The 22,507-nt window shown below is 55.2% G+C and overlaps 3 protein-coding genes across 13 annotated transcripts; 1 reads left to right on the forward strand and 2 right to left on the reverse strand.

Moving 5' to 3' along the window:
- The first annotated feature begins 1,161 nt into the window (after window positions 1–1,161).
- LOC133469135 (medium-chain acyl-CoA ligase ACSF2, mitochondrial-like) lies at window positions 1,162–16,178 on the forward strand. 6 transcript variants are annotated; one of them, XM_061755823.1, is made up of 15 exons: window positions 1,162–1,316; window positions 2,893–3,088; window positions 3,287–3,415; window positions 3,483–3,536; window positions 4,583–4,701; window positions 4,766–4,928; window positions 6,468–6,563; window positions 6,639–6,790; window positions 6,887–6,978; window positions 7,293–7,369; window positions 13,393–13,673; window positions 14,252–14,393; window positions 15,092–15,202; window positions 15,788–15,856; window positions 16,022–16,178. In XM_061755823.1, exons 1-15 carry the CDS (start codon window positions 1,234–1,236, stop codon window positions 16,082–16,084), a joined length of 1,827 nt encoding a protein of 608 aa, XP_061611807.1. In that variant the 5' UTR covers window positions 1,162–1,233; the 3' UTR covers window positions 16,085–16,178. The 6 variants fall into 6 exon arrangements, 5 of the variants coding, with proteins under 5 accessions (XP_061611807.1, XP_061611805.1, XP_061611803.1 ...); XM_061755821.1 differs by lacking the exons at window positions 14,252–14,393; window positions 15,092–15,202; window positions 15,788–15,856; window positions 16,022–16,178 and adding exons at window positions 12,252–12,635; window positions 12,702–13,152 and having other exon boundaries at window positions 13,393–13,639; XR_009785622.1 differs by lacking the exons at window positions 14,252–14,393; window positions 15,092–15,202; window positions 15,788–15,856; window positions 16,022–16,178 and adding an exon at window positions 12,252–13,305 and having other exon boundaries at window positions 13,393–13,531.
- LOC133469144 (chondroadherin-like) lies at window positions 8,667–16,129 on the reverse strand. 2 transcript variants are annotated; one of them, XM_061755854.1, is made up of 3 exons: window positions 15,998–16,129; window positions 10,458–10,621; window positions 8,667–10,070 (listed from the first exon to the last, which is right to left on the reverse strand). In XM_061755854.1, the coding sequence occupies exons 2-3, from the start codon at window positions 10,619–10,621 to the stop codon at window positions 9,926–9,928; spliced, it is 309 nt and encodes a 102-aa protein (XP_061611838.1). In that variant the 5' UTR covers window positions 15,998–16,129; the 3' UTR covers window positions 8,667–9,925. The 2 variants fall into 2 exon arrangements, with proteins under 2 accessions (XP_061611838.1, XP_061611837.1); XM_061755853.1 differs by lacking the exon at window positions 15,998–16,129 and adding an exon at window positions 14,231–14,354.
- A 254-nt stretch (window positions 16,179–16,432) lies between the features above and the next one.
- Window positions 16,433–22,249, reverse strand: a1cf (apobec1 complementation factor). 5 transcript variants are annotated; one of them, XM_061755832.1, is made up of 13 exons: window positions 22,130–22,249; window positions 21,364–21,512; window positions 20,294–20,428; window positions 19,948–20,078; window positions 19,637–19,875; window positions 19,414–19,578; window positions 19,242–19,339; window positions 19,039–19,179; window positions 18,753–18,897; window positions 17,798–18,000; window positions 17,233–17,369; window positions 16,923–17,068; window positions 16,433–16,836 (listed from the first exon to the last, which is right to left on the reverse strand). In XM_061755832.1, exons 2-13 carry the CDS (start codon window positions 21,463–21,465, stop codon window positions 16,679–16,681), a joined length of 1,800 nt encoding a protein of 599 aa, XP_061611816.1. In that variant the 5' UTR covers window positions 21,466–21,512; window positions 22,130–22,249; the 3' UTR covers window positions 16,433–16,678. The 5 variants fall into 5 exon arrangements, with proteins under 5 accessions (XP_061611816.1, XP_061611815.1, XP_061611819.1 ...); XM_061755831.1 differs by having other exon boundaries at window positions 17,798–18,024; XM_061755834.1 differs by having other exon boundaries at window positions 16,698–16,836; window positions 16,913–17,068; window positions 17,798–18,024.
- Window positions 22,250–22,507: the final 258 nt, after the last annotated feature.

Below are 22,507 nucleotides of genomic sequence, written 5' to 3' on the forward strand. Positions count from 1 at the left end.
TTGCAAGCCCGATTTCTGTAAAAATCAATAAATACTTGAAATGGTTTCAATTGTGGACCCTGACTCTATAACAGTCAATTTTACGTAAGTGCTCCAAAAAAGATCTATAAATAATGTATCTTTGCTCTTCTATTTCCGCCGCTGAGGCATAGTGACAGACAGAACAAAGTCGGCAGGAAGGAAGGACGGACATACAGTCATGAATGTCTCCGCTTTTTGAGACATTTTTGTTTGTCGGTGTTTGTTTTGAGATTTTTCAATTGTAAAATGTGTGCAGCCAGCTCGCGACCACAGGTGAGGGGACGAACGGAGATCGAGCGATAAATCGAGAGCTTCGCCTTTCGGCTTAGCTCCTTCTTTACCACGACGGACCGACACAAAGTGCGCATCGCCGCAGACGCCGCACCGACCCGCCTGTCCGTCTCTCGTGAACGAGACCCGAGATACTTGGAACTCCTCCTCATCCCCGACCCGGAGAGGGCGCGCCGCCCTTTTAAGACCGAGGACCACGGTCTCCGATTTGGAGGTGCCGATTCTCATCCCGGCCGCGAAGCGCTCCGCTGACAGTTGGAGGTCACGGCTCGATGACGCCAACAGAACCGCATCGTCTGCAAAAAGCGGAGACGCAATACTGAGGCCACCAAAGCGGACCCCCTCTACGCCTTGAAGTTGGCGACAACCCTCACCGGGAACGAGTCCGACTGACTGCCGGATATGCGGACCAAACTCTGACTCCGGTCGTACGGGGAGCGAACAGCCCGTGTCAGGGGTGGCTATGTATGTGTGTGTGTGTGTGTATGTTATAATATGGGTTTCCTCTCACATCCCCAAAACATGCATGCTCGGTTAATTGAAGAAATTGCCCATAGGTGCGAATGGTTGTTGGTTTCTGTGTGCTCTGCGAGTGGCTGGCGACCAGTTGCGGGTGTACCCTGCCTCTCGCCCGCAGTTAGCTGGGATAGGCCCCAGCACGCCCGCGACCCGCGTGAGGATTTCCGCAGTCGGGAAAACGGGTGGCCGTTCTTTGGGAAGCGCTAACTTTTCCAATGTTCCCAAAACAGCTCGGCGCGCCCCCTGCAGGCCGCGCGTGGAATAGCGCAAGAGTCCATTTGCAGCGTGAAGGGAGGGGGCGTAACATTGTAAAGAGGCGTTAGGCTCCGTTTGGGTTGGTGTTGTTTTTCTCCTCCTCCTCCTCCTCCTCCTCCTCCTTCTTTTTGTTTCCCTGCAGCCAGCATGATCGCGAACGTGGCGTCCCGCAGGGTTTTGCTCGGGAAAACTCCTCGTGCACGCGCGTGGGCGCTTGCTGCGACCAGTCGGTGAGTTGGGCTTTCAAACGTCAACTTTTGCGCATAAATGGAGCGAAGGAAGGGACAAACGTCGATGAGAGTTGCAGGCGGTATGCGCGCAAGCGACGCAAACAAGAACGTCAACGTGAACAAGAACTGGACGAAAAGCGAACATTGCAGCGAGATGAAGTTGGAAAAGAAGAACAAAACAAGTGTGCGGGTCGAGATCGGAATCTCTTCTGTGTCGGTGTCCGCTCCTCCCACCGCATTCCTCTGCTGACATGCTAGCAGCAGTTGAATGGGGAGTTTGTCTGCCCGGCGACCAGTCCCGGGCCTACGGCGCCCCCCTTCGAACCAAACTCGGTGCTGCCGAAATGTCTTGCTGGAGGAAATCTGGCAATCTGTTCATCTTTGTCATTTCTTCTTGGCATAAGCATTTGTTTCATGTTGTTGTTGTTTGAGGAGTCTAATTGACACGATTTGCGCATAAGTGGCGGCATATCTCGGGAGTTAAGGCTTGACAGGATGATTAGAAGAAAGGTTGACGTATTGAGCGGGTGGAAAGAAGGTTAGGGGCGGGGTTCAAACCATTTGACCCCGGTGAAGAAGCGGAGTCGGGGTTATTTTAAAGGAAGAGCGACGAGGCTGAAAGTTGAAATTGAGGGCGTCGTGCGACCTCGAGGTGGCGCAGGAATTCTGGAGGCAAAGCAACTTGGAGGGACGGACGGCGGTAGACTTTGCAAAAAGGCTGCCGATGGCTTTTGTGAACACGTCCGGAAGGAACACGGGGTGACCCACCGGAGCGGGTTAGGGAGCGAGAGGAAGGCCAAAGAGAAGGTCGCCGGATGTCGTGAGGGCAGCCGGTGTCGGAGAGGAGGCGGCGGGCACGGGCGGGAAAGGAGGATGACGCGCTGCGGCCGCAAGCCCAAAGCAAAAGAAGAAGGAGAAGAAGATGCCTTTTATTGTCGCTGTACAAAGATTCACTTTGTAAAGTGAACTTGGCTATTTGTACCCGTTTTTAGAAAACCACACCCGCAAAACCCGACATACAGTATATGCAGGGGAACCTCGATTTAACGGACTAGTAGAGGGAGGGGTCGTCCGTTAAATTGTCCCATTAACTGCTAAATTGAAGCACTTTTTTTTCCGTGGCCCAAAACACCAGCACAGCACAAACAAGCATAAAACCGCTTGAAAAGGTTTTCAAGTTGATCCGAACTCACCTCGCCGGCACATGAGCGGCAACTGGACACTATTTTTCTGTCCGCTAAAGCCAAAGTCCATGAAATCGATGTTCCAGTGGATGCGCGAAGGGAGAGGAATTGTATTCAACTTAGGATTTGGGAGCCTTTTTGGGAGTGTCGGGTTTGCGTGTTTGTGATGCGGTGGTTGGAAGGCGGTGAAGCGTTCGGGACGAGAAGTGCGCTATCATGAAAAGGGAGTCGCGACACAAATGCACGTGCGCGAGTGCCCGCGTGAGCATGTGTAGCATTCGCTCGGTTAGCGGCCTGATCAATACTTCTCATAAATAACAACATGAAAAAGGAAGCGGGCACAAGATGCCCCCTTAAAGCGGCCCCGCTTGACTCGGCTGTCGTTGCCGCAGCGCCATCCACGTGGACGCGCCGCCGATCGTCCCCACGCTGACCAGCAGTTACGCGCACGGCACGTCGTCCTCCTCGCTGCTCGACGTCACCGTCGGCGACGCGCTCGACCGGGCGGCCGACAGGTGGCCCGACAGGGAGGCCGCCGTCTTCGTACGGGACGGCGTGCGCAAGACCTTCGCCCAATTTCACCAAGACGTGAGTGCGAGTGCACGTGTGTGTGTGTGTGTGTAAAAGAATAAGAGTGAGTTGAGTGTGTGTCTGTCTGTGTGTGAGTGAGAGAGAGAGCGAGCGTGTGTATGCGTGCACCTGTGTGTGTATTCGTGATGACGAAGCGTGTAGTTTTTGGTTGCCGTGAGGTGGCGAGTCCTCATATTTGCGCGCGCGCGCGTGCAGGTGGAGCGCGCGGCGGCCGGCCTCCTGGGCCTGGGCCTGCGGCGAGGCGAGCGCCTGGGCATGTGGGGGCCCAACACGTACGAGTGGCTCCTGTTCCAGTTCGCCACGGCCAAGGCGGGCGTCATCACGGTGGGAACACGAAGCGATGCCGTCTTACTTCCCGTCGGCTCCCTCCGCTCACCTCCTCTTCCCGCAGGTCTCCGTCAACCCGGCCTATCAGGTGGAGGAGGCGGAGTTTGCACTGAGGAAGGTGAGCGGCGCCGTCACGTGAGATGTGAATGCGTGATTTTCGCCCAAGTTCCGTGGGCTTCTTGAGTTTCAGTTCTTTTCGTAGCTTTTCCGTTGGATTCGAGTCCGGTGATCGGCCGGGCCGTTCCGGCAGCTTTCTCTTTTTTGGGAGAGTTTCCTCGGCAGTATGTTTTGGATCCTCATCATCCTGCTGAAATGTCCCCCCTCGTTTCATTCTCACCGTCCTCGTAAATGGCAGCAGGTTTTTGTCGAGAATCTCTCGGTACATCACTTCCTGTGAAAAACAAACGGTGGGTACCTCCTCCCCACCCTTGAGGGCTTGCACGCTGCCAGAACGAAGACAAGAGTGCGCAAAATCCTCTTGGAGCCTCCGCATCAAAGGCTGCGCTGAAAGACAGCACGGAGGTTCTAATCATGGCGGCACAAGAACTGAAGCTCAACACAAAATCACTAGAGGACGGGGTCTACTACATCAGACAGGACCCCGGATGCCGGCTGCGCGAAGAAGCCCCAGAGAGAGCGGCGGGCGGAAGATGGCGGCAGGCGTGGAGCGACAGGAACATCTGTCCCGAAGACGGAACGATGGAGATGGCGGACACCGCCCGAGGTGGTCGAGAACAACCGGGCCGAGATCCCGCGGAACCTCCGGATCCGGACTGACAAAGCGGCGGTGGCCGACCAGCCGGACATCGCGGTCGGTGGCGGTCGGAATGTAGCGATCCTGAGTCATGGCGACATCTGGAAAAAGGAACACGAAAAGCTGGGGAGATACCAAGGACTGCGGGAAGAACTCGAGAAAATGTGGACGGTGAAAGCAATAGCGCTGCCCGTAGTGACGGGGGCACCGGGTGCACCGGGGGCAGTAAGCCCCAAGCTGGGAGGACGGCTCCGGCAGATAGCGGGAGCGACATCCCACATCTGCGTCCGGAAGAACCCTCGAGCTCCCGGGCCTCTGGTAGAGGACCCGAGGGCCCGCCCAGGTGGGCCAGAAAACAGTTTGTATGTATATACTGTATATTTCTTGTGTGTGTGTGTGTGCGCGCGCAGGTGGGTTGTAAAGCGGTGGTGTGTCCCGAGGCATTCAAGACCCAAAAGTACTGCGACATGTTGCGGCTCATCTGTCCTGAGATTCCGGCGTGCCCGCCCGGAGACATCCGGAGCAGCCGGTACGCGCGCTCCTACGAGCGCTCGCTCGTACCGGCGATTGCCAGTGACGCTGCCTCTCCGCAGACTTCCCGACCTTCGCTCCGTGATCGTCCTGGACGGCCGCCAGCCCGGAATGTTCCACCTGGACGACGTGATGCAGGCGGGCGACGAGCGCTTCCTGCGCCAGCTGCACGAGATCGGCAAGAAATTGTCGTGCGACGATCCCGTCAACATCCAGTTCACCTCGGTAAAGCGCACGCTGACCTTCGCTCGGGACTTCCTCGACAATCGTTCGGGGTACGGTCGTCTTTCGCTATATTGCGGGTTCGGCGCATCGCCGATTGTTTTATCGTACGGTCCGGTTGCGCGTCTCCGGTCGAGTCGGCATCGTTAGCTGATTGAATATAGCCTAGCGGCGTGACTTCGAACGCGTTGTAATCCGTTACAGGTGGTTTGGATTGTCTTTATTAAACAAACAAACAAACAGAATTCAGTAAACACGAGCACGTTCTTACCGAAGGCCTCAATTGCGGCTGACGCAAAAGCCCGTAAATAGCTGTGTCCTCGCTGGCTGACTCGCACGCGACGCAACAGGCCGGCCCGCCGACATCGAACGTCGCAGGTGGAGGAGATGGTGACGCCGAGTGGACAGAAAGGATCCCTGCACCTTCCGTGCAAATAACGCAAGGGGGGGGGGGGTGGGGGGGGGGGGGGGGGGGGGGGGGGGGGCACGGGTTCGCGCATAGCAAAAATCCACAAATAATTGACGGCCGTCATAATTGCGTTGACAAGGAAAAACAATGTTTGAATGAGCAAGAACGCACCGCCAATGAACACACCGTCATTTTGGGGGTGGTTCCCCCCACCTCCACAAAAAAGTAATTCAAATCTTTGAATTGGTGCCAAACGAGAATGCGCTGTGGATAAATAATCCAAGAAATACTCGGTGGATTGGATGTGGAGCGGGGGCGGTCCGGAACGTCACCTCCTCGCGATGAACGGCAGCTTCCTGCGTTCGCGAAGGCCACGGCTCGACGGCCCGAAGAATTGGCCCATTTGAATCCCGTTATCGATGGCGTTCTCTTCTCCGCCGTCAACGGGCGAGGGGATGAAATGACGTCCATGACATATAAAGTCATCGACGCTATTATGACTTTAAGCTGTCGTGATACAAAAGACGCTCATTTTGGAAGTTTGACAGATTTTCCGCTTTGCAAGTAGCCCCGCCCCCGATGTTGTTTCGGCGTGAAATGGAGACCAACTCGAGAGCATTCAGAGTTCCCGATCCAAATGCGATTCTTGCGTGTGACTGGGTTCGAATGCATAAGATCGCTGCGAGCCAATCAAACAAAGGAGGAACCGAACGAGCGGACATCTTCTTCAGCCAACCGATGAATCACGGAGGATAGGCCTATACAGTCATTGCCTATAGATGCCACGCGATGACGCCGAAGCATTCATTTGGTCCAAATTAAACCGAGATGGCACCGAAGCACTACTTTCATCACATTGGCCTGATCACCAAAAGAGCAAATCCCAATCTAGTGACGAGGGAGTCTTCAATGAATCGTTTCCGGCCTCGAGTCGACGACATAGTCCGTCCGCTATATCGATAACTGGTGCTCGTGAAAAGGGAGTGGGGAAATGAGGGAATCCGTTCGCATTCGGAATCATTCCTTGATTCCCGACTCCCTGATCGCGACCATTGGACTTTTTCGCAACGATGTCAAAATCCCATCATTCCAAAGTGGTTCGTTCGTGAGGTCTCCCGACGGTGTGTCGGCAGGGAACGACGGGCCGTCCCAAAGGCGCCACCCTGACGCATCACAACGTGGTCAACAACGCGTTCTTCGTGGGCAAGCGCGTCGGCTTCGACTGGCGGGTGAGCGGCAAAGCCCGAACGAGGCGGCGCCTGAAAACGTTTTCCACGTTGTTTCGTTTTTCTTTGCCGCCGCAGCCCGCCACGCGAGTCTGCCTCCCCGTGCCGCTCTACCACTGCTTCGGCTCGGTAGGGGGCGGCATCTGTATGGCCGTCCACGGCCTCTCGCTGGTCTTCCCTTCGCCCGGGTACAGCGGGAAAGACAACCTGGCCGCCATGCAGAGCGAGAAGTAAGGCCATTTGTTTGCCCCGATGTTGACCGGCGACCAGTCCAGGGGCGCGACCCGTCCTGAGGCCGAGCGTAAAAGCATCCGTGTGGCTTTCAGGTGCACGTTCGTGTACGGCACGCCCACCATGTACGTGGACATGACAACCCAGCCCGACGTGCGGCGCTTTGACCTGTCGTCTGTTGTCGGAGGTGAGAGCCGCGCGCGACCGCTCCTTCCTGTCCCGGTGGCAAAAATCCCGCTCTAGCGTTTCGGGAGTCGGGAACGAGCGAATCGTTCCCGACGCGCTCCCGAATCGCTACAGGGGGATTTTTGTCGTGAGCCTGTTTGTCAACCGTCTCGGTCGGCCACAGAAAAATCCGGGAGTCGAATGACCGCGTCGGGAATCGTTCCCGACCCGACGATGGCTTCCGAGGGTTTCGCGAGGGGCTCGGACGTCCGCTGAAAGTCGGCGTCTCGCGATCGGGGAGTCGCCGATGACTGAATCGATTTTGCGTGTGTGCAGGCATCATCGCGGGCTCACCGTGCCCCCCTGAGCTGGTTCGGAGCGTCATGTCCGTCATGGGCATCAAGGAAGTGACGGTGAGTGCACGCGCACTTTGTCCCTTTTCCACTAGAGGGAGACAAAAAGCAGGCATTGTGTCATGAAGTCCAAGTCGTGGTCGTTTTGTAAATGGCCAAATGGGCCGCCTCGTTCCCAGAGGAATTGTTTCAATAGCTCGTCAAATATAGCCAACTGTTCATTTTAAAAATAAAATATGAGTCTGGTTTTTTTTAAAACAATTGACCAATGATTTCATATATTATACATTTGGAAGTAGTTTCTTTGTTATTTACAGTCAATTCATGAACAAATTCAACGGAATAAATGAACGAATGCATTTGAGGGCGGCTCGGCGGATGACTGGTTAGCACATCCGCCTCACGGTTGTGAGGTGAGGTTGCGGGTTCAAATCCGGCCCGGCCTGTGTGGAGTTTGCATGTTCTCCCCGTGCCCGCGTGGGTTTTCTGCGGGTACACCGGTTTCCTCCCGCATCCCCAAAACATGCGTGCCAGGTGGATTGGAGACTCTAAATTGCCCGTAGGTGCGAAGGTGAGCGCTAATGGTTGGGGGTCAGGGTGCACCCTGCCTCTCGGCCACAGTCAGCTGGGACGGGCGCTACAGAAAATGGATGCAGGGAGGAGGAATGCATTTCACTTCAGCAAGTTGAAGGAGAAAATGGCAAATGCCAGAAATATTACCAAACCTTTTAAAATGCAAATACTCAGTGGGTGGGATATCAACTTTGACCTACCCCAACCCTGCAAAAAGGGTTAAAGTATTCAACTTTGGAAACATTTTCGATTGGATTGGTCATCGTTTGCTTGTTGTCCATTTTTGTCGACTAATTTAGTCAACATCACACTTCCAAACGTGCAAGACTCTAAATTGCAGGTTTGAAAGTGAGTGCGAAGGGTTGTTTGTCTCTATGTGCCCTGCGATTGGCTGGCGACCAGTTGAGGGTGTACCCCGCCTCTCGATAGCTAGATAGCTGAGAAAATGGATGGCTGGATATGTGTGTGTGTGTATGTATACATACACACACATACACCATAGACAGCAGTGACCGAAACCGAGCATAAGGCGCTAAATAAAGAAAGAAATAATAAGAGGACATCATACTGGATGGCTACGTGTATTTCTCCATGTATGTATGTTTAGTATTTCTTTTTCTGAAGATCTACGAGTCATCATTTAGTTCACATGATTTATTGTTCATTCTTATGATTGCACGTCCGCTGATTGCTAATTCGACTGAGTCCTGTGCTGTTGTGTCGCCCCCTGTGTCCGAGAGCTGTCATTGCAGCTGACCTGTGGAATGATCAAAGTGGGCAAAAGTGGTGAAAGGTTTTCTTTTATTGAGGCAACGAGACGCTGATGCAAAATGTGTGGGAAGAAGTGAGCGTTAGCAAACAAGCGGGGGACGGGAGGGGGGCGGAAGAGCGCACGGAAAGGTTGGCGTGCGGTCGTGCGGCCGGAGGGAGAAGGTAAAAACGAACCATCTGCCGGCGAGTAGGCGGCGGCGGCGGCCAGGGGTGGGAGGAAGTCACGTGCGGCGGTCACGAGGCGGTCTCGTGCGGTCCGCGTCTACTTTCCGGCACGTCCTGAGTTCAATTCCGCTAAAGGTCAAGCCAGTCGGTGTCGGTGCGTGACCTGGGTTACGCAAGTCATCAGTCAAGTCTCCAATTTTGCTCAGCCACTCGCCACATTTTTTGGAGTCCATCAACCACGATGTGTCTCGTCTCGGACTTTATCGTCTTGCCCGTTAAACGCACGACCGACGTGAAACTTTGAACTCGGCCCCGTCCGTCCACACGGAAACGCGTTTCAGGAGCAACGTGACAAGATTTGCCAAAAATGGCAGTCTGGCAAAATGCTGAGTCTGGTTGGAAGGCCCGCCCACCTGGAGCATTTTTGGGTTGACCGAGATAGTTCCTGAAATGTCTCGTAAAACCTCTGTCGAGCGATCCAGCGAATGATTGCGATCGCAGTCATTGACTCCCGAGTCACGGCAAAGGGACTTTCGGTGGACATTTCCGGTCATCTCAAAATCAGGGCGTGGCTCGGTGATTCGGAATCATTCGCTCGTTCGCTCGCTCCTCCCTCTTCAGGGACTTTTAGCTGACATTTTAGGCACCAACTCGCTGTGCTGCATCAAAATCCGCAATTTTTTTTAGGCTGATGCCAATTCCGATATTTGGCAGAGTCAAATTCTGATTACCGATGAATTGGCCAGTTACAAAAAAAAAATATATATATATATATATATATATATATTTTGAATGAAAAAAAAATACAATAAAATGTTGGTCCTTAACACTTACGACAATAAATATTTGAATTACAGTTTTGGCAAACACTGTTAGTTCACGTTTGACCAGAAACCCGTCAGCTAAACCGCAAAGTTAGCGGCGCTTTTTGTCATCGTCGTAACGTAAGCGTAACCCTCTTTGGGGTTCGGCCGTCGTCCTAACGCAAACGTTTTGGTCATCGTCCTCGCTTGACGAACGGGCTTCCGCACTCAAGCGAGTCGCAAGTCGGAAAGTCTAACCGGAGTCGAGTCACGTGACGGCCGGGTTCCCCCACCCCCGAACCGTTCAGTGGCGCGCGGCCGTCTTGGTTCTTTTGGGCTTGACCCGGCAGGCGGCGAAGGCGGCGCTGTCTCGGACCGGCTTGCCCCTCTGCGGCGGCGGCGACGCGCAGATGGCCTCCGTTGGCCTGCGGCTGTTGGCGTCCATCCACCTGCGTGCGGACACCACAAGCACAAACACGTCCGACCCCTTACGAGACTCGGTGTCGCCAAGACGACTCGGCAAATGTACTTGCTTCCGATTCGGAGTTACCCTCGTGAATGTTTCATATATGTTCGCGCTGAGCTAAACAGCTAGCGTGTTGCTTTCGAATAAGCTTAGCTGGGAGTGGCAACAAACAGCTTCAAGTCTATTTTTGAAGAATTCGGTTCAGTTCAGTGGCACCGCGAAGCGCTCGGATCTTAAGTCCAAGCGAACGACGGCCCGTATCTTGAAAAACTCGTAAGTCGAGGCCTTCGTATCTCAAGGCGCCAGCGTACTTACTGTGAGTACAAAAAAGTGCGAGTACTTGCGCTCGCGGCTAGCGGTTAGCGCTTACCTGCGTAGCGGTGCCAGCTGGCAGGTGCACGTCCAGGGATTGTTGGCCACGGTCAGATTGGACACGCGCGACAGCTCCAAGCTCCTCGGAAGCCAGCGGAGTTTGTTGTCGTTGACGTGCAGCGACGTGAGCGCCGTCACGCCTGCGAACGCCTCGTCCGACATCTGAAACACGACGACGACGACGACATCAGAAGCGGCGCAACAGCAACGTCGGGAACCATTGACGCATCCTTCATCTTCAGCTTATTCCGATGGGTCAAAAAGTATTTGTTTCCCCACTTGAATGGCGAAGATCCTCAAACAAATGTCAAGATCATACAAAAGGCAGTTTGGAAATGGGGATTTGAATTCTTAAGTCGGCGCTACCTGCTCCTGTGTACGTAAGTACTGACCCCCTAACCTTCAGAACTGGTTGGCCCCCCTCAGCAGCAACAGTGAAATGAATCATGAATACATAAATGTCCCAAAAAAAAGAGCCATCGAAAGCCGCATTTTCTGTTGGCTTGGCTCATCTTTGTCTGACATTTACATCGGTTTGATTATCTTCAACCGAGTCCGGAATTTGAGAAGAGGGGCCCTACTTTTCCACGGCAACCGCACCGAACGATCTTACTAGTACACGGAGCTTGAGCTCAAATGGCGTTCCGTCCGTGCGGAGGCCGTCCCGTGGGAAGCCTGGCGCCGTCGCCGGCTGCGTGAAAGGCTCTTCTCATCCTGTGTCAACATCCTGCCGGGCCGGCCGGGCGCTAAAAGCTTCGGCTAGGTGCGACAGCGACTCTTTGGAAATTTCCACTGGAGGGAGGGAGGGAGCCCCCCCCCCCATACACACACACGCGCACACACACTGCAGACAACTTGTTTGGGAAGCGCGCAATGAGGTGTCTGTCCGTCCGCCCACCCGCTAGAAAGCCAAAGCGACTGTTTGCCTGACTCTCCCAACTAACTATCGTTATGTAATCTCTGCCATTTGCCATTTGATCAGTAAGGGTAAAGATTTCCTTTTGAAAATCAACGCTTGATTGACGAATTCCTGATTTGCTACATTTTCGGATTTTTCTCCTCTTTTTTCCGTGAAAAGGAACAGAAACGCATTTTGCTTCTTTTCCAAATGTCGGCCGAGCGGTCTTTAGCGCGGAGAGAGCCTCGTGCTGCTGTGTACGAACGCACCAGAGGAATGCGCCACGATAGCTGACGGCAACATAAATGCTGTTATTTCTGAGATATGAAGGAATATGTATGAATTTGCGCGTCTTTACCGTTATGACGGTTGAGCTTCAACGAACGAGCAGTTGAGCTGATTTGTGCACTTGCATCGGCGGAGTTTGAAAGGGGGCCACGCGGCGTCGTGCGCTTTTGTGCCGACGGTTCTAAAAAGAAACGGATTTCAGTATGAACGCGTCCAATTTCAAGTTTTGGAAAAGGTCCAATTTGAAGCAATTTGAAGCTGTTTCAGCTTGGGAGCCATTTACACATACGAAGGCCAAGGCGTCACAAAAGACATTGGGAAATGAATCTTGTCTTTCCTGCTACCGATCAAATGATACGAACATGACCCGAATGCTAGTCCCCAAAACGTTGTATCGACCATCCCAAAACGAACAGATCCATTTAGCAAGAAATACGAATTGGATGCGCTTCGTGTCTTTTAGTCGGGCCCGGAAAAACAACGCGTCGGGCCCGAGCGGGGCCCCGGGCGTTGAGTTTGACACCGAGATGCAAACAGGCCTTTTGGCCGTTTTCCCGGCCGTAGAAGCGAGCGAGGCGCTCCGCGGCCCCCACTGACCTTCTCCAGGCCCATGTGGTCCAGGTGGAGCTTCTCCACGTAGCGGCCGAAGCTGCGGAAGGCGCGGTCCGGGATGCTCTTCATGGGGTTCCGGCCCAGCGCCAGCTCTTCCACCACGCGCAGTTTGCTCATGGCGGCGGCGGGATAGGCAGCCAGCTCGTTGCGGTCCAGGTGAAGCACGGCCAGGTTCTCCACGTCGTCCAGGGACCCGGCGTTGAGCGCGCTCAGCTCGTTGCCGCTGAGGTGCAGCCAGCGCAGGTCCTTGGCGCCGGCGAAGGTGCCGGCACGGAGCCGGCGCAGCTTGTTGTCGTCCAGACGCAGCACGAAAAGGTTGACCAGAGGCGAGAAGATCCCTTCGGCCAGCTCGCCGATGCGGTTGCGGTCCAGGTGGAGGTAGGTGAGGCGGGTCAGGTCTCGGAAGGCGTCGGGTTGGATGCTGCTGATGTGGTTGTGCGACAGGTAGAGGTAGACCAGCTGGGTCAGGCCCTTGAAGGCGTTGGCGGCGATGCGGCGCAGCTGGCAGCGCTGCATGTGCAGCGACACCAGGCCGCCGCTCTCGCCGAAGGCGGCGCTCGGAACGACGCCCAGCGGGTTCCTCTGCAGGTTGAGCAGCCGCGTGGATTCGGACACGCGCGGGATCTTCTTCAGGCCCACGCCGTCGCAGATGACGTGCTGCAGGTCGCCGTGGCAGCGGCACGGGGCCGGGCACCGGCCGGGCGCCCCCCCGGCCATCAGGACGCTCCCCAACAGCAGCAGGCAGCCGACGCGGCGCATGTCTCGTCCTCGCGCAGACTGAGCGGGCTGCCGCCGGGCCGCGGGGAAAAGGCGGGTGGGCGGCGGCCAGGCTCCGGGGGGACGTCCCCCCTCGCCGGAACACTCGGGGCTATTGTTTGGCCGCCGCCCGGGAAAGGTAAACATGCGGACGCGTCTCGCAGCGGCGTGAGGAGGAAGTCGGTCTGCTGCCGGCTGAGCTTTTGAGCTCAAATGGCCTCGGCGGGTTCCAAACATTCCTCTGGCGAGCGCAACGCTTCTGGAAGGAATGTGGAGTCCACTCGACACTTCGGCCAGTTGCTCGCCAACGTCGCCGTCCCTCTCCAACTCGCCGCGGCGCTAATTAGCGATGTGCTAACGTGTGACCTGTGATCGACAGATCGGCTACGGCGCTACAGAGAACAGTCCCGTCACCTTTTGTGGCTCGCCGCTGGACAACCTGCACAGGAAGTGCGAGACGGTCGGATACGTCATGGACCACACTGAGGTTCGTGGCCGCGCCCGCGCCCGCGCCCGCGCCCGCGCCTCTCCACTCGATCCGCTCTCGGATTGTCACTCGACACCGGTCCTGATCCGAGGATATTGCGTCATGTCGGAGTACTGGAACGACCCGGACAAAACCGACGAGTGCATCGGAAAAGACGGCTGGTACAAGACCGGGTGAGTCTTCATCGTCGCCTCGCGACTGAAGCGCTGCACTACTCGAGAGAGCGTGCGGCAGTGTGTGAGACAACATTTCAGTTGTGTGTTTTTGTAGCGTGTGAGAGCATTACGGTGTTGTGTGCGGTTCGAGTAGTGTGCGAGTGTTGCAATGGTGGGGGAATCGCATCAGTGCCGATTGTTCCCGTGTCTCGGAGGATAGCAGCTCACAGAAGTGATTCTAACAGTTTCCCATCATCACCTCCAAGTGTCGCCAAAGCGCCAACGGCTGCGGAAACGCGCGCACGCCAGCCATGAAGTCGGCGTGAGGCGCCGCACATTCCCACGCTCATTCATCGGCACTTTGCTGGGAAAAACAACGGACGCCACGTTTTTTTTTGTGCGAACGCGCGTTTTGTAACTTTTTCACATTTGGACTGGCTTCCCATTTTCAAAGTATAATATCTCACAATTATGGCCGACTTTGTGGCGTTCGATCAAATCAAATCTCCATTGAAATAACAGAAAAACTAACGGAACGGCAGAATGTACAAAAAAGCGTTTTGCGCATACTCAACTGCGCGCGCACGTATCTTCAGGGACATCGGCCGCCTGGATGCGTTCGGCTACTGCCGCATCGAAGGTCGCATCAAGGATCTCATCATCAGAGGAGGCGAAAACGTTTACCCGGCCGAAATCGAGCGGTTCCTGCACACGCACCCCAAAGTCAAAGAAGTGCAGGTGAGTGCGCACGCAACAATCGGAAAAGATGCTTCGTCTGTCGCATGAAGATATCAAATCCGACATTTAATGGCGGCGGACGGACTGCGATCATCTCAACACACAAAGATTGTAGAAGCGTTGCAGATGCAGGATCTCGTCCGCCGAGACGCAAATCTCACACCATCAAACGTGATCTAACAGTCAAAGTTTAGCAACCAAATGTCAAAGAGGAGGAAAGGAAAAATCCCGAAGTAAAACTGATCGCAGAGTTGTTAAATAAGCACTCTCGGGCTTCCCACAGCTCCACGAGCTGGTCCTCTGGTCCTCTGGTCCTCTGGTCCTCTGGACTCTGGACTCTGGACTCTGGGCGAACTGTGTTAGTTCACTGCTGTGGTTTATTTCGAAGGCCTGATTTGATAACTTGGCTACTGGCCGGAGAGGCGGCGCCGATGTTTCCCGAGCGGGTCGGCCATGTTTGTTTGTATGACTTATTGCCATTTTATTACTTGTCAGTCAGCTCGCTTCTCGACTGGCTACGTTCCGTTTCGCCTCACAATTTGAAGATCTTTGGTGGTAAATATTGAACACGTTGAATATTTAACTGTTAGCACACCTCGGACCGCACGCTCATCGTATAGGATCCCTGAATGTCTTTGAGTGTCTCTATCTGTTGTTTGTGTGTGTGTGTGTGTGTGTGGGGGGGGGGGGGGGGGCAGGTGGTGGGCGTGGAGGACGCCCGCATGAGCGAGGAGATTTGCGCCTGCATCCAAGTGAAGGACGGACAGCAGTTAACCGAGGACGACGTCAAGACTTTCTGCAGAGGAAAGGTTAGCTTGCATTAGCATAGCATAGCCGACAGGATGTCGCGATGAGGGCCCGCCGACCGATTCATCGCTCGATATTAGCCCTTTTCAAATCACAAGCCCTTTTTTGGGTTTTTTCCAACAACACATTAACACATAAGACAAAGATAATTACGTTCAAACAAACTTGAAAAAAGAATTTGTTTTTTTTTTAGCCGTTTTTTTTTGCTCTCTTGTAAAGTCAAACAAATCCTAAACGACGAAGTAAAACAGTCGGATGTTATGCCTGTAATTCATATTTTCATTGTCGTAAGAGACCCCCAAAAGTTCTTTTTTAAATTAATCAGTCGACCATAAAAATAGTCCGAAAATAGAACTTCATAATATTGTACTTTACAAAACCATGCAGCATCCTATGCAGCGGCCAATCAAATTCCAGCAGGGCGTGGCCTGCCTACAACTCAAGTCGCTTCATTGGGACGGCGCAACTCAGCAGTCCAGCACGAATATTCCTCGTTCTTCGCAGAGGATAAAGAATAGATGTCACGAGTAGCCGAGGGTTCTTTGGTCGTGGCGTGATGCGTGGCGCTTGTTGTTTATCTGCGGCAGATTTCGCACTTCAAGATTCCGCGCTACGTGGTGTTTGTCGGCAGCTTTCCGCTCACCGTCACCGGAAAGGTAAGCCTGACGCCGCGCCCGCGCCGCCGCCGATCGTGGGGGGGGGGGGGGGGGGGGGGGGGGACACGTGTGACAAAAGGGGACAAGGAAAGCAAACAAGGGCACAAGGAACAAGGAAGCGGGCCTGAAGCGGGCCTGTACCTGAGCGGCCGCTTCCCGTTTCAGGTGCAGAAACGGGAACTGCGTCTGCAGGTCGAGGAGCGGCTGGGACTCGGGAAGGCCAAGTGAGCGTCTTTCACGTCCGCCCGCTCGTCAAAGTGATCTCGACGTGACAGCTGTCGATCATCTTGCCCGTCCGCAATAAATCCATGTGAATGCCAAACTTACTGCAGTCGTGATTTGAACGCCAACCTGTCACTAGTTACCTATCACCAGACACTAGTTAGCTGTCATTTGTCCCCCGTCGCCAGTTAGCTGTCATATGTAAACTGCTACTAGCGAGCCGCCATCTATTTGTCACCTAACAGCAGTTAGCTGTCACTCGTCACTAGTTATTATTCGCTGTCATGATGATGATGAAAGATGTGACTGCTCGTCATGTTTGCGTTCAGAGGTGGACAGAAGACAGGAAGTAGGTTGTGTGGCGTGCTATCAAAATAAAGCTTTAATACTGTCGAGGTGAAGATGAGGCGCGAGCTGATCGGCTTCTTCACAAAATCACGGAGCAAAGTTGGAAAGAGAAATGTCCAAATGTCCTGGGAATGGGGGCGACCAAGCGCAATCGTTTTTGGGCGCAGGACGGAATTCCATTTTGGAAGAAAGAAAGCAGCAGAAATCAAAGCGCTTCCCGATCCCGCGCCTTCACAATAAAAGCGGCGCCGGTCAAAACACGCCGTAGGCGTCGCTGTGTCGCGCCGCAATAGCGAAGGCGGGGTAGGCCTCGTAGGCGCCGTACGCGGCGACCACGTCCTGGCCCAAAGAGACAGCCTGCTTCAGCTGAGAGGCCACGCCCCCCTGCGCCGGGCAAGCCAAAGCGTAACCTGCAAGACACGGAGCGCATCTTCACTTCCCGTCCTCGGCGTGCCTGGCGCCTGCCGGCGTGTGCGGGGTACGGACCTTCACATACCTGGGAAGGCCACCGCGGCCAGGGTGGCGTCCGGGGCGGGGCCGGCGCCCTCGGAGGGCAGCCCCAGCGTGCGCAGCGTGTGCTCGGCCGCGTGCGCCCTGGCTTCGTCCACGGCGGCGCTCAGTTTGGTCGGCGTGAACGGGAGCCTGCGGGCGGGTCGGCACAACGTGGCGCTCTTACTCATACGGTACGTCTCGCGACCGTACAGGCCGACGGCCTTTCTGCGTAGCTGCGAACGTGCTTTGCTTTTTCTTCGGGTGCTCCGGCAAACGTGCAACGCCGCGCGGGCAGGCCGGTGCCCGGTGCTTACCCGTTGGGGTTGTGCGTGGCCAGCGCGGGGATGGTGACCATGTAGAGGAACAGCTGGCGCTGGTCGGGTCCGATGGCCGAGTGCAGCTGGTACACTGGCGCCCCCCAGCTGTTTTTCTCGCACAACTCCTCAAGAACCTGCGCGCGCACACACCGGTCAGACAGCGTGTGCGTGTGCGTGTGCGTGCATACGTCTGTACGTACCTATATTGTTTATGCGTGTGTTGTGCGCGTGTTTATTGTTTGCATGTGCATGCGTATGTTGTGTGTGTCTTGTTAGTGTATGTATATTGTGTGTTTTGGGGGGGGGGGGCTATTGAATGTGCCTGTGTATGTACTATGTGTATGTGTCGTGTGTTTGCGTGTGCCTGAAATGTGAGTGTGTGTGTGTGTGTCTGCACCTGTGTTTTGTGTGCAAGTGTGTGTCGTGGGTGTGTGTTTGTGAGTTGTATGTTGTATGTGTACCGTGTGTGTGTGCATGCACCTGTGTCCATGTGCTATGTGTGCGCGTGCATATCTATGTGTTGTGTGCGCGCGTGTGTCGTAAGCGTACGCGCGGCCGTTACCTGCGGCGCCGGCTTGGGCGCGGCGGACTTCAGGCCGCCGGCGGCCGGCGTCACGGGCGTCAGCTCCGTGCCGGGCAGGAGGTCGTACAGCTTGTCGTCGCCCCGCTTGGGGGCGCCGGCCTGGCGGCACGCGCTCGCGCCGCTCCCCGCCGCCGCGTAGGTGAGGTAGCCCCGCCCGCCCAGCCCGCGTACCCCCGCCGCCCCTACAGGCACACTCATGTAAACTTCTACAGGAGAAACCAACCACATCAGCCGCAATCAGCCGCAATCACGAGCAACTGTGATGACAGTGACACGCATGCGCGCACACACGCAGGCAGTCTTCCCAGCATTCCCGTTGATTCTAAACTCCTACTGGACGTCGGAACTGCAGCCCAGGCGGAACCTTTGCCGGCCCACCGGCTCTTCTCGCGAGCAATGTTCCGCCAATGCGCCTTTTAAGGCCCGGTACACACCTCCGGGCCACGGGTCTGCTCTTGCCGACCGCGGACGGCAAACGGCGCACTCTCGTCTGTCTTCTGAGACGATCGCGAGGTCCGAGGTGCGTTCGTCCCGATAATCGCGTCGGGCCGACGATCTATTCACCAACAAAAGTCTCGACTTGTGCGGGGAAAGCCGACTGTTACTGCGGACATATTCGGCGAAAAGGGGTCTTAAGCGAGCCCCCTCGGCTCGGCCGAAAGGCGAACTGGGCCGTGACTGAAACGTTTGTCCGCAGACCCCGGCCATAAAGAAAATACAATTTGAACGATCGTGTCGTCAATCCTAGTCACGCTCGTTAGCGTAGCGTACGCAGGAAGTCAGCTATCCGGCGGCTATTTCCGGGTTAGAACGCGATGCGGCCGATCAAGAAGCGAGCCGACCGACGACGTAGCGGAGAGCGCGCGTCGGACGTCCAGTAGTCGTCGTATGATTGACACTGTACGCATGAAGAAAAGTCAAGGCGACCTCTGACCTCGAACAGAAGGCGTCCTGAACAGGCCGCGACTCGCGACGAGACCTTTGGCGGGTGGGAAGCGGAAGTGGGGCGGGGCGGCGGCGTACGCGTGCGGGGCGTAGAACACCGGCGCCCCGAGGTAGGCCACCGTGGGGTCGTACACCTGAGGGGCGTTGGAGACAAACGTCTTGGTCACGATGCGAACGGAAAGGCCAAGCCGGCCCAGTCAAACGACTGTTAAAAAAAGTCCAATGCCACAACACAACACATCGAATGCATTCTTATTCTTCTTCTTATCGGGCACCTGGCCCAGGGTCAGGCCCGCGTAGTCGTCGTGCAGCAGCAGCGAGCTTCCTCGCCCTCCCGTCCCCCGCGTGTAGCGCACGTAGCTGTCCTTGTCCACCGGCTTCGCCAGCGTCACCTCGATGGGCGAGCCGTCCAACACCTGGGAACGCCGCGCGCATGTGAGACCGTGCGCGCCCACGCGCGTGCGAGCGGCGCCGTCACCTTCCCGTCGAGGGCCTTCATGGCGTCGACGGCGTCGTCGCGGTGCGTGAAGTGGACGAAGGCGTAGTCTCGGATCTTCTTCACTCTCTCCACCGCACCTGCGGCACACGCTCGTCAGGCGAACGCTGGCGTCCGTCGCGGCGACGCTGACGCTGTTGCGCGCGGCGCTCACCTGCTTTGATGGCGTCGAACTCCTTGTGGATGTTCTCCTCGCTGGTGTGCAGCATGAGGTTCCTGACGTAGAGAATCTTGACGGTCGCCATGGTGTCCTCGTCCACCTCCACCTCAGGCTCCGCCCAGTCGACCGCGATGCCGTGACCCCACAGCTGGATGCGGCCTGAGGCGACGCGGGAAGTCACGGCCCCGCCGCCGGGAAGCGTCCGCGTGCGTGTTACCTGGCAACAGCTTCCGGCGCGCCATGGCCGCCGCCCGGTGGCTGTCGTACTCGACGAAGGCGAATCCCCGGTTTTTGCTTTTGTCGGCCGCGCTGGGGTAGACGATGACGTCGACCGCGCCGTCCGTCACCTTGCGCATCTCGGCCAGGATCTCGTCGCGCTTTTTGCTCTTCGGGATGCCGCCCACGAACAGTCGGCAGTTGTCCACGCTGGCGCACACGCCCAGCAGGCGCCCGCTCCTGGGGGGTCGGGGGCAGAGTCGGACGCGCGATCGACAGACAGACGCCCGCCCGGACGTTCGCTGCGGTCACCTGATCTCGTAGTTGTTGAGCTGCTTCATGGCCGCTCGCGCTTCCTGTTTGCTGGCGAAGGTGACGAAGGCGTAGCCGCGGTTGTTGCCGTTGAAGTCCATCATCATCCTCACCTCGAAGATCTGACCGAACTGACGCGAGGTCGACAGAGAGAAAGAACACATACTCATGCTACGCGTACACGCGCGCACACGTAAAGAACACACACAACATCACAGACACGCACGCAAACATTCGGACTATCTCGCGCACACACCCGCACACTTGACTCATGCCAAACACACGCACGCACGCACACACACCACCACCATGCAACACGTCCACCCCACGTAAGATGGCGTCCCACCTTCTCGCAGAGCGGCACGAGCTCGTCCTCGAAGAGATCTCGTGGGAGTTTACCCACAAAGATTTCGCTCCCTCTTTCCGGGGGGGGCCCGTCCCAGCCGGGCGGGGGGCCGCCGTAGCGGCGCTGGCCGTTCTCCTGCCGCATGTTAGCGTGTTATCACATTAGCGTGTTTTTTAAACCTAATTTATAGAACACTTTTCATATATTACACAGAGATAAAAGCAGACAATTAAAACAGCAAGAAATATATACACACACACACACACACCCAACCCTTCCGTCACCACATACAAACGCAAAACGCGCCCACACGGGCACACACACGGCACGGCACTGAGGATCCACGTGAGGCGAGACAACGTGGGAGCCGTCCGCACCCAGAGGGGCCACAGCCCGCACCCACAGGGGATGCCGCCACAGAGACCGGCGCGACCCGGGTGGACTCTTCGCGTTGTGCGGCGCCCCCTGATGCCCGGCCACGGAGAAACTGCACGACGGTATCCCCGTGGGCACGCGGAACACACCTCCCGGCGCGGAGGCTCCCATGTTAAACTAAAAGACTAAAACACCGTAACACAGGATAAAAACTGAAGGACAACTGGAGATACAATAAAATAGGCTCAAAATAATGAATTGCTCAATGAACAATGAAATAATAAATAATCCGTGTTAGCCTAAGAGAGAAATGGGCGGACTCTTGCTATGTTTCTAAAATGGTAAAACCCAATCTTGGTTACATTTCAGATTTGTGGAATAAACGTAAACTTAGAGTCAAAATGTCCCCCCCCCCCCCCCCCAACAGGTTCTGTACATATAGTGAGGGTTTAAAATCCTGTAGTTTCAGTAACTTTCTAAATTCGCCCTCATTCATCAGGAGACAGCGCAAAGTACAGGTGTGTGTCGTCGGCGTAACTGTGGAAGCTGATGCCGTGTCTCCTGAAGATGTCCCCGAGGGGAAGCGTGTATAGATTAAAAAGGACTAGACCTAAGATTGACCCTTGGGGCACCCCACACCCAATTGCATATGTAGCACGTTGGCATGTCAATGCGGACGGACACGCCAACTTTACCTGCTGGAGGCGGTACCCCGTCCTCTGCACCAGCGCCCTCAGCCCCGCCTCCTTCTGCGCCCCCACTAGTCCCTCCCCTCCTACCTTATGATTGGTTTCCATTGGCTTTGATTGACAGCTTGATAAATCAAGGAAATTAGCAGAGCTCACTGGATCACCAGGAAGACGAGGAGGAAGAGCAGAAGGACGAGGGAGATAAAAACAAAACAAAAACAAAAAAGGTTAGATGGCTGCAGCTCCAACTTTGAGTGTGAAAGTGTATGGACTTTATGCGATGTATGTGGACTTGTGTGTATTTGAAGTGTGTGTGTGTGTGAAGTCAAAGGTCATGAGAAGAAACAGTTCATGTCACCCTGTGATGACCAATCAGCAGCATTTGTCTCGGAGGCGTCGCTCACCCGCTTGCTTGTTGTTATTTTGGATGATCGCTTATCACTTATAATAATAACAACAGTAAGACATAGATTGAAATGCCTTTCGAGAGACCCAAGGACTTTTTTTTTTTAGCTGGAAACATTTCTACAGCAGCAACCAGAAGAAGGAAAAGGACGTATCCTGAGTTCTTTGGAACTTTAGATGATATTTGAATTGTCCGCATGAAAACGCACACTTAGCATGTTAGCCGCTTCACACGCGCGCTCTCCTGCCTCGTTTGCCCTCCTACGACCCAATGACCCGTTTTCATCTATCCTATCGATTTCTACATATACAAATATATACACGTGTAAAAGTGTGTTTCTTTTTAGGGAGAAACGCAAAAACTCACCTGAGCAATTTCAGAGATCACCTCCCTCCACTCAGACCGGTCTCATTCTGCGCGCACGCATGCATGTGTGATCACATCATATCAAACTCCAAAGGTTCACTGTCTCGGTGTTAGCTTAACGAGTCACCATTAATGTTTAACCCGCTGCTATCAATGTGTTCGCACGCACACACGGAAAGAGAGCCAGAGAGTTGTTCTTGTCGGTAAATGAAATCATTTGCTTGCGCAGACTTCACTAGTTTAATGAAACAAATCTTTCTTTTCTTCCATTCCCCTGTTAATTCCAGGGGTCTTCAAAGTCCGCTGAGGGATGTTTGGGGCGGGGGGGGGGGGCGTTCCATTCTCCAGTCCACCGATCATTGGCAATATTTGGTACAG

This window comes from Phyllopteryx taeniolatus, chromosome 19 (assembly GCF_024500385.1).
Source record: "Phyllopteryx taeniolatus isolate TA_2022b chromosome 19, UOR_Ptae_1.2, whole genome shotgun sequence".
Classification (NCBI taxonomy): domain Eukaryota; kingdom Metazoa; phylum Chordata; class Actinopteri; order Syngnathiformes; family Syngnathidae; genus Phyllopteryx; species Phyllopteryx taeniolatus.

Bases quoted from the DNA above. Each gene is read 5' to 3' on its own strand.
- LOC133469135 (XM_061755819.1), top strand. From the start codon at position 1,234: ATGATCGCGAACGTGGCGTCCCGCAGGGTTTTGCTCGGGAAAACTCCT. The intron at 6,791-6,886 runs GTAAGGCCATTT...TGTGGCTTTCAG, and splicing joins GCCGCCATGCAGAGCGAGAA to GTGCACGTTCGTGTACGGCA. The intron at 6,979-7,292 runs GTGAGAGCCGCG...GCGTGTGTGCAG, and splicing joins CCTGTCGTCTGTTGTCGGAG to GCATCATCGCGGGCTCACCG.
- LOC133469144 (XM_061755853.1), bottom strand. From the start codon at position 14,257: ATGTCCCTGAAGATACGTGCGCGCGCA. The intron at 10,622-14,230 runs GTTGAGTATGCG...GTCGTGTTTCAG, and splicing joins TGAAGATACGTGCGCGCGCA to ATGTCGGACGAGGCGTTCGC. The intron at 10,071-10,457 runs GTAAGCGCTAAC...GTCCGCACGCAG, and splicing joins CAGCTGGCACCGCTACGCAG to GTGGATGGACGCCAACAGCC.
- a1cf (XM_061755831.1), bottom strand. From the start codon at position 21,465: ATGGAAACCAATCATAAGGTAGGAGGGGAGGGACTAGTGGGGGCGCAG. The intron at 20,079-20,293 runs GTGGGACGCCAT...ACCTCGCGTCAG, and splicing joins TCGTGCCGCTCTGCGAGAAG to TTCGGTCAGATCTTCGAGGT. The intron at 18,898-19,038 runs GTGCCCGATAAG...AACGCCCCTCAG, and splicing joins CGGGCCTGACCCTGGGCCAG to GTGTACGACCCCACGGTGGC.